Source organism: Trematomus bernacchii, unplaced genomic scaffold (genome assembly GCF_902827165.1).
Source record: "Trematomus bernacchii unplaced genomic scaffold, fTreBer1.1, whole genome shotgun sequence".
In the NCBI taxonomy this organism is placed as follows: Eukaryota; Metazoa; Chordata; class Actinopteri; order Perciformes; family Nototheniidae; genus Trematomus; species Trematomus bernacchii.
The window spans coordinates 6478-16234 of NW_022987876.1; the positions used below are offsets into that span (position 1 = coordinate 6478).

The 9757-nt window shown below is 50.8% G+C and overlaps 1 protein-coding gene across 1 annotated transcript; it reads right to left on the minus strand.

Moving 5' to 3' along the window:
• Window positions 1-2581: 2581 nt before the first annotated feature.
• Window positions 2582-5796, minus strand: LOC117469502. The gene has a single exon (XM_034113932.1). It carries the CDS (start codon window positions 5794-5796, stop codon window positions 2863-2865), a length of 2934 nt encoding a protein of 977 aa, XP_033969823.1. The 3' UTR covers window positions 2582-2862.
• Between the last annotated feature and the right edge of the window lie 3961 nt (window positions 5797-9757).

Below are 9757 nucleotides of genomic sequence, written 5' to 3' on the forward strand. Positions count from 1 at the left end.
ACGTCACGGCTCCGCCTACACTGCGTTACTATAGATACTACCCCAGTTCCTAAACTGTAATGGAAATGCGCCATAAAGTGAGCCAGTCCTAACGAGGCCTAGCCATACCGAGCGAGGCCGAGCGAGGCCGTGTAGTGGAAACGCGCCATAAGTTCATAAACTCAACAAATACTATACTTGGGTACAATTTTGAGATACTTGTACTTTATTAAGTATTTCAATGTGTTGCTACTTTGTTCTTCTACTCCACTACAGTTCAGAGGTAAATGGTGTACTTCTACTCCACTACATGTATTTTAATAGCTTTAGTTACTTTACAGATGTGGATGAATGATGTGAAATATAATCAAGTGTTAAATCAGACTTTAGTTCCACCTGGAGTAAATTCACAAGCTACCCCTGCAGTATACAAAGTCATTCAAACTAGCTGCACCTTTACCAGCTTTGAGAACACTTTCATGATCAATCATTATAAAACATATCATATATATTATTCTGAAATGGACCAATCTGCACAACGACTACTTTTACTGTCGCTACTTTCACTATATTTTGATGAGAATACTTTTCTACTTTTACTTGAGGAACATTTTGAATGCAGGACTTCTACTTTTACTCAAGTACAAGACCTGAGTACTTCTACTTTTACTCAAGTACAAGACCTGAGTACTTCTACTTTTACTCAAGTACAAGACCTGAGTACTTCTACTTTTACTCAAGTACAAGACCTGAGTACTTCTACTTTTACTCAAGTACAAGACCTGAGTACTTCTACTTTTACTCAAGTACAAGATCTGAGTACTTCTACTTTTACTCTAGTACAAGATCTGAGTACTTCTACTTTTACTCTAGTACAATATCTGAGTGCTTCTACTTTTACTCAAGTACAAGATATATACTTATACCACCTCCGTTTATAGCCTATGAAAAAAACTATTTGAAAACGAAGGCTAAAGCTAACGTTAGCAGATAGTGACAATGTATGCTAGTTAGCTAGCTCAACGATAATATTGCGACAGGAACACTTTTCAGTACACATCACGCTCTGCCGCTCCGACAGGGAGCTCTGATCTGAACACCTGAACGGCCCGTTCTAACAGCTGTTCACCAGCGGTCCAGTCTGTGCCACAGTGACTCCGGACCGCACAGTTAATATTAACGAACGCACCCGTAGGTAATGTAGCTGCTGAAGCTAGACCCTCATCCCGGAGCAGCAGAGCCGACAGGCAGGAAGACTCGAGCACACAGCTCGCGCTTCATTATAATATATAAAAAAAGAACACCATGCGTGTCATGATGGCACATAACAGCTCGCGGCCGCAGATTACTCCGGGTCCCAGACCCCCCCCCATACCCCAAAAATATTTTTATTGCAGATCTACATGAATCACACAAACGACCTATTTTGGATTCAAAACGGCGAATTTCGCCGAAAGGTGACAAGTTTGCATCCCTGAGATCCGTTGCAGCCCCTTTTTTAGAGATTTGGGTATGGAGGAAAATAGAGAGGGTTGTGTTTTCTGACACTTGGTGAGTTCCCTGGAACACCGGGGACACATATTCATGTATAAAAGACGTACAAAAGTGCATTTTGCATGATAGGTCCCCTTTAAATAAACTAAACGCTTTCATTTTAAGTTGTGAGTTTAGTGTTGTTGACCCTAAGAAACACTGATGCACTAATCAATAACAATAATCCACAGCTCCTCTCTCTGCTCCAGAGGATTTAAAAAATATATATCCCAATGCCCAAACTGATCTTCAAGTTTCTCAAAAACACTGGTCTGAGGACAAGGATTTAACTTGAAGGTTCAATAAGTCAACAGTAGGTGGCGATAATGCTCATAGTGGTTGCGACTCGCCGTTAAAGCAAAGAAGAACAATCCCCCATGCGTTTTTAGGTACATACAGTACAAACACACTTTTCACAACATGCACATACATATAAAAATACACACACACAGTTATATGCACACATGCACATGCAGTTGAGAGGTCAGAGCGGAGGCAGCCAGTCTAGCCTTCGATCCTAAATCTAATCCCCTACAGACTGAACCACTGCCGCCCATTGTAAAGCTGTTACTTTCGGTTTGTGCAGCAAGAAAAAGAAAAAGAACTGGAGAAATAGTCCGAGGCGGAGGGAGAAAACGTTTTTTAAAGATTCAACAACCTCACTTTTCAGTTCTTATCAATACATCCATAGTTTTTACCGACCATTAAGAGTGTGCTGCTCCCAGGATCTTCATCCGGTTGTTCTGCTGTAATGATGGCAGAATTTGAAACTGGGGTTACGTATTGTAACCCAGCTTCTATGAGTATAGGCGCAGCCCTCTAAGGCTATCGCTATTGGGTAATCCCACTGCGCATGCGCAGCACTGACAGACTTAATCCACGCCCACCTATGACGTGGGCCCCACCTACGGTCTCACTACCGTATAAATAGGAAGTATGCCCGTCAATCTGCTCCCACACAAACAGCTTTTCTTCAGCTATTCGCGGAGCCAGTGGGGCCCGAACCTTAGAGGGCTGCGCCTATACTCATAGAAGCTGGGTTACAATACGTAACCCCAGTTCTATTTCGTATAAGGCTTCGCCCTCTAAGGCTATCGCTATTGGGTTAAGGGCGAAGCAGGATGTAGTCCACGCCCCACTGGTCCGTCCGTTACCAGAAGTACAAAAACACATCTACTCAATTAATAACCCATGCGTAAAGGAGCATCACAGTCCCTGGAAATATAGCATTTTAAAAAGTAGAGATAAAAAATCCCACTTGTTAAAACGATAAAAGAGGGGGAAAAAGGGGCAGCTCTCTCAGTGCCGACAGGTAGGAGAGAGGGCACACCGTTCAGTCTCTGACATTACTCAATCTGACAGGACACTGAGTACTGAATGAGTAAGAGAGGAATGGGAGACATCCCTCAAATAAAAACGAATAAAAGAGCAGGGGGAAGACCAAGATGCCGCAGTGCAAATGTCTTCCACTGTCATTCCTCCGTGCAAAGCCGTAGAGGTTGAAATTCCTCTGATGCTGTGCGCTTTGATGTTTTCCGGGGGATCCTTCCCAGAGGAGACATACGCCTGTGGCACAGCCTCACACAACCAGTGTGACAGGCGCTGTGCAGACAGAGGCTGCCCTATTGAGTGCTCTCTGTGATGCACAAACAGGCGCTGGGATCTACGCAATGTGGCTGTGCGTGCAATATAGCATGACAGCGCACGTACGGGACAGAGGAGATGAGATGTGGCTTCTTCCTCCGATGAGTGAGGAGGAGGGAAGAAACCATCCAAAGTTATCACTCTTGATCTAAAAGAGCTTGTGATAACCTTTGGCATAAAAGCCGGGTTAGGGCGCAAAACAGCTGAGCTGCCATCTCCTTGGATCTGGAGGCATGACGGAGCCACAGAGAGAGCAGACAAATCACTCACCCTTTTAGCTGATGTTAGGGCCAAGAGCAGAGCTACTTTGGCTGACAAGAACTTCAGGGGGACCTGATATAAAGGTTCGAATGGAGCTTTACTCAGTGCGCGTAACACCAACGCCAAATCCCATTGAGGCGCCAAAGCGCGTGACACCGGTCTGAGTCTCTGTACTCCCCGTAGAAAGCGTGTTGTCAGAGGGTGACTAAACACCGTACTGACACCAAACCCTACGTGGCAAGATGAGATGGCAGCAGCGTACGTTTTGACCGTGCTATAAGCCAAATTCCTGTCTAGTAAGGTCTGGAGGAACGACAGCACGTGAGGCAGGGGGCACGTAACGGGGTCCAGGCTTTTCCCTACACACCAGCGCTGGAACGCTGCCCATTTGGCTGTGTAGGATGCTCTGGTGGACGCCGCCCTTGAACCCTGAATGGTACTAATAACATTTTTAGAGAGGCCCATCCCCTCTAAATGTTCCCGTTCAGGGGCCATGCCCACAAACGTTGGCCCAATACTGGGTGACCGCTGATCGCTCCCTCCACCTGGGAGAGAGCGTCCCTGCGCCACGGAATTTCCCACGGCCTCCCTGACAGCATCCGCTGTAGGCATGGAAACCAGGACGCTCCCGTGCGGTGCTATTAAAATCGCTGTCAGTCTCTCCTCCTGCACTCGGTCCAGGAACCGAGGGATCAGAGGGACTGGTGGGAAAGCGTATAACAACACCTTTGGCCACGGCCTGTGTGCGAACACGTCCACGCCCAGGGGGGGGTGGTCCTGCGTTCTCAGGGAGAACCAGAGGGCACACTGCGCGTTCTCGCGTGCAGCGAACAGATCCACCTCCGCTCTCCCGAACCTGCTCCATACCTGGGAGACCAATTCGGGGTGGAGGCTCCAGTCCCCTTGACGAGGACCTCCTCTGGACATGAGGTCCGCCTCTCTTTTCAACACGCCGGGAATATACACCGCTCTGATAGAGAGTACGTGTGTTTGCGCCCAGCACAGCAGCCGCCTGGCTGTGCTCAGCAGCTGCGCTGATCGTACGCCTCCCTGGCGATTTATGTATGCCGCCGCTGCTCTGTTGTCTGTCCGAATCAACACATGTTGTTTGAACAGCAACGGGGCGAAGTGCTGGATTACTCTCCATACGGAGTTTAACTCCAGCACGTTTATGTGGAGAGACATGTGAGCCGGCCACTGTCCCCCCACTGCCTGCGACATGCACGTTCCTCCCCAGCCTGCGAGAGATGCGTCTGTGAACACCGCTGTGTGTGACGTCACTCTGCCCAGGGGAACCCCCACTGACAGGACGTGGAGATTTTTCCAATAGGCTAAATCCAAACCCACGGAAGGGGGAATGTACACCATGCGTCTCTTCTGCCGCACGGGGTCGATGTGCAGGCGAATAAACCACCTCTGGAGTCTCCTCATGTGAAGGAGTCCCAGAGGGATCACCACGTGACCAGCTGACATCATGCCCAACAGCTGCATCACGGAGAGGGCTGTCACCACCCTGCGAGGTGTGACGCGTCGGAGGAGAGCTGTCACTTTCTCCACTCTCTGCTGTGAGAGTCGCGCTCTCATGAGGGCTGAGTTCAATTCCACTCCCAGATAAATGATAACCTGGGAGGGAAGAGGACAGCTCTTCTTCCAGTTGACAATGAAACCCAGGCTTGACAGATGAGATACGAGCTGTACCGTCTGTAAAGCAGCCTCGTCCTTGGATCGAGCCAGCAACAGCAGGTCGTCCAGATAAAATAACACCCTCATCCCTCCTCTGTGAAGCGGCTCCAGAGCCGTCTCCACACACTTTGAAAAAGTGCGAGGAGCCAGGGAGTATCCGAACGGCAGTCGATTGAACTGGTACGAAATCCCCTGGAAAGAAAAACGCAGGAATTTCCTGTGTTTCGGGATTATGGTTATGTGGAAGTAGGCATCCTTCAGGTCTATTGACGTAAACCAGTCCCCCTGGTGAAAATTTTCCAGCACCTGTTTGATTGTCAGCATATGAAAAGGTCTTTTCATTATCACCCTGTTGAATGCTGACAGATCGAGGATGGGTCTCATTCCCCCGGTCTTTTTTGGGATAAGAAAATAACGGGAGTAAAACCCCCGATTTTCTTCTCCTTGAGGAACTCTGGAAATCGCATTTTTTACCAGGAGTTCCTGCAGCTCCTCCTGGAGCGCAAGACACTGTTCTTGGGATGACAGGAGTGTTTCCTGAATCCCATTGAACTGCGGGGGAGGGGAGGCGAATTGCAGAGAGTACCCTCTGCTGATCAGCCTGCTCATCCATCTGTCCATCAAACATATCCGCCGCCACTCTGAGCAATGCTCCGAGAGCGGGCAAACCTGTTCTTGTTGTGCTGTGGTAGTCATGGTGACGAGCCATGCCAGAGCCCTTGCCGCTGTTGCTCGTGAAGCAACCCAAGGGGGGCCCCGCCCGAAAGGGCTGCGACCGGGTCTCCACACACTGCATCTCACCCCGGCCTGAGGAAAGAGCGGAGGTGTGTGCAGTGCTATTCATACAGCGCGTAATAACAGCCCTAGGCTCATTACGACCGTGTGAAGCAGGCACACCTGGGACAGAGGAAAAACCGTGCTGCCTGCTAACCGATAGGCCAGAGGCAACAGGTTTACACGTCAAGCCCCGCTGTCTAATAACCGCCTGGTTATATACAGCTGGCTTGTGCAGCGAGCCCTGCCGCCTGCTAACCGACAGGTCAGAGGCAGTCTGCTCAAACGGCGAGCCCAGCTGTCTGTTAACCGACAGGTTACAAACAGCTGGTTTATGCAGCGAATCTTGCTGTCTGTTAACCGACAGATTAACAACAGTCGGCCTGACTAGTGTGGGGGAAATGTGAGAAACAGCTGCTACAGACACACTGTTGGAATTTTCAACATTTTTATTGAAAATGTACTCCCGCAAATCCCCCCCAAAAAGTCACTTTCGGCTCTGCTTCCTCGGAGGCTCTCTCGGAGCCGGAGGAGCAGACCAGGAGCGGGGGTTCTTCGTTCCCCTCCGACTCGTCGCCTGGAGACTCTGTCTCTGTGGCGGAGGAGCGGAGACATGGGACGGTGCCCCCGCAGCCGCCGAAGGGCGATTCTGGCGCCGCTGCTGATCTCGCCGTTGCCCGCGCTGCCCCTGCTGAGACTATTGCAGGTGCTGCGAGCGCTGCTGTCGCTGCTGTTGCTGCTGTTGCTGGGGACGTCTGTCCGGCTGAAGCCATCCGACGTGACGCCGTATGTCGTCTGCCTGCTCCGATGCAGACTTCCTTGACTCCACCATGGTGTGGAACTGAGGCCCGAACAGTCCGTCCGGACTGATTGGAGCCTCTATCAGCTCCTTCCCTGCACCCTCCGGTATAGATCCCTGCTGTAGCCAGAGGTACCGGTGGACCTGAGTCACCCACGTCGCAATCCGCGCCTGCGAAACTGCGACTGCGGCGCTCAGGGTAAGTGCAGTGCTGGCCGCCTTACCGATCTCCTCAGCCTCCCCTGAGGACATGGTGTCGGACTGCTCAGCTATACGTACCATGGAATTCACCAGCAATGCAATATTGTTGGCCGCCGCTGACGCCTGGTAAGCACACTGGTGCATCCGGTCGGTCTGTCGGGCGACAAACTGATCTCTGGAGGCAGTCAGCATGGGTCGCCGTCCGGCAACCGTGCTGGCCTGCTTAACTCCAAAAAACGTCGTGAGGCTCGGCTCCAGAGGCGGCACGGTCGGAAAACCCTTATCCGTAAATCCCTCCACCCTCGTGAGGGGAACGTACGTGGATACAGGAGCCCTCAGTGTCCTGGGGTTCGCCGCCGCCCCCTCCTGGTACTTCCTAATGGGCGGGAAGCGTGGCCAGATCGGGTCACTCCTGACCCTCTGTGCCTGGGAGAACACCCCGGACATGTCATCCGAAAACGTGCTCTCCTGAGCTGGGGGAACGCGGAGATCTCGCCAGGCGGCTGCCTTAGAGATGATCTCCGGGAGTTCCTGGAGAATTCCACCAATCGACGGCAGAGCCGTGACGGCGGAGAGAGAGACCACTGGTCCGTCTACCGGACCTACACCGGGACCCCGCTCTGTCTCCTCCGTCCGGAGGAGAGAGAGGATGGGGGAACCACCTGGTGAATGGAGGGGGCGTAGTCGTCCGACTCGTGCCCTCCACTCGGATCCAAGAAGTCCAGGGCCTCGTCCACAGAGTAAACCTCTGGGACTGCCCAATCATCCTCGACCGCAGCAGCAGCGAGAGCGTCCGCTCTCTGCTGTCTGAGGGCCAGAGGGAGCCGGACACATAATGAGCATGACACCTGTGGGGAAAGAGCAGCTTTCGCATGCTCTAACCCCAAGCAGGACTCACACTGTGAGTGTTTGTCAAAACTCATTATGTAGCCCGTCTCACTTGAAAGGCAGTTCCGGACGCAGCCCCGACTTACCTTGCTCATCTCCATCTTTCCACTAGAAACAAAGCTTCGTAAGGGAGGAATCTTTGTTTTCTAATGTGCCTACTACAGTGCTTCTGCTACTACGTGCTGAAGAAAAGTGGGAGCAGATTGACGGGCATACTTCCTATTTATACCGAAGTGAGACCGTAGGTGGGGCCCACGTCATAGGTGGGCGTGGATTAAGTCTGTCAGTGCTGCGCATGCGCAGTGGGATTACCCAATAGCGATAGCCTTAGAGGGCGAAGCCTTATACGAAATAGAACTGCATTTTGCCTCCATTTTGCAACCAATCATAGTCTAGATGGGCGGTCTGTGGGTATTTACCTGAGAGGAAACCGGTGTCACATTACTTGTAACTGTCCTCTGCTGCTGATGTGAGAGAGAGAGAGAGAGAGAGAGAGAGAGAGAGAGAGAGAGAGAGAGAGATTTTTTTTTTTTTTGATTTTTCAAACCACTTTTATTCACAAAGCAAATAACCAAACAGACACAATGACACACATTGTCAGTTCAGAAAACGACTGAAAATAAGATCCTCATTCACCACAGAACACAAAACATTTTTAAGACACCACATGGCCTCAAATTCTCCCACATTTTTGGTTAAGCAAAAGTAACTGTAGTCTGTTTTTAGTCTTGCTTTTACCATCCGCTTGAAAATCAAAACTGCATCGGTATCCAATGACTCCGCAACTTTATTCCTCCTGCTGAGGTAGATGGCCATTTTAGCCTGCCCCAACAAAAAATTCAAAAGCTGACTTTTGCACTTTTGCTTCTGGCTGTACCTACAACCCAAAATGAACATTGACTTTGAAAAAACCACATTAAACAAAATCAACATCTGAGCGAGTAACTGAAAAAGACAAAGGAGTCGACCACATTCTGTAAAGCAATGAAAAATGGTTTCCCTCTGTTCACAAAAAGGACAGGCGTCAGACACTGTAGGGTTGATCACTGAAACAAACGCATTTACCGCTACCGCAGCGTGGAGAACCCTCCACTGGAGGTCCCCACCCCTCTTAGTCAGCGGAGGCTTGTAGAGCGCTCTCCACTCAGGCTTCTGAGCCTCCGTCAGGCCCAGGTGGGCTCTCCACTGGGTGTCCACTCGCTCCTGGAGTCTGCTCTGATTCAGCACCTTTGTCACCAAATAATAAAAGGTTTTGTTGGACATGGTGCTAAACTTAAAATCGGTAACATTGTTCAACTTTAACAAAAAACCCTCACAACTGAGATCAGGAAAACATAGCATCTCTGGAAAAGAGTCATTGTCATTTGGAGACTTCAGTCCGTTACAGTGAGCAGCGATCAGTGCCAGCTCTGATTGGCTGAGCTGCTGTTTCCAGCTCTGCAGCAGGAGGCTGACCACCCGGACTGACCTGAGGCTCAGACGTGAGGCCAGGCCTGCAGCGTTGTCTAGGCGGGGGCCACACACCTCCACCACCTGGCCCAGCGTGAGGATCCTCTCCTCACAGAGTCTCTGTTGTAGAGAAGGCCCTACTCCACACACAAAACGAGATCCACGGACCACCGGCTCTCTGAGGAGCCAGAACAGTGAGCCACAGCAGTCTGGTCTCTCTTTTTTGAGTAGTCCCCACACCTTGAAGAGACCTCCATAGAAACCTGAGAGATTATTCAGGCGTAATCCTTTTAGGTCCATGAGGAACAGCGACTCAGCCAGACCCAGCCCACCACAGCGCTCCAGTAAGGCCCGAGCTACGGGTCTCCAGACCAGGTCAGCAGGTCCAGTCAGGAACCTCTGGACGAACCGGAGCCTGAAAGCAGCCCCTCTGCTCGCCAGGTGAACCAGGCCATGTCCCCCCTCTTCCTTTGGCAGGAACAGGACGCTCTGAGGGACCCAGTGCATGCGGTCCCAGAAGAAGTCCACCATGAGAGCCTGCACCCT

What these genes read in the sequence shown, in the direction of transcription:
- LOC117469502 (XM_034113932.1), bottom strand. Translation starts at nt 5,796, where the DNA reads ATGACTACCACAGCACAACAAGAACAGGTTTGCCCGCTCTCGGAGCAT.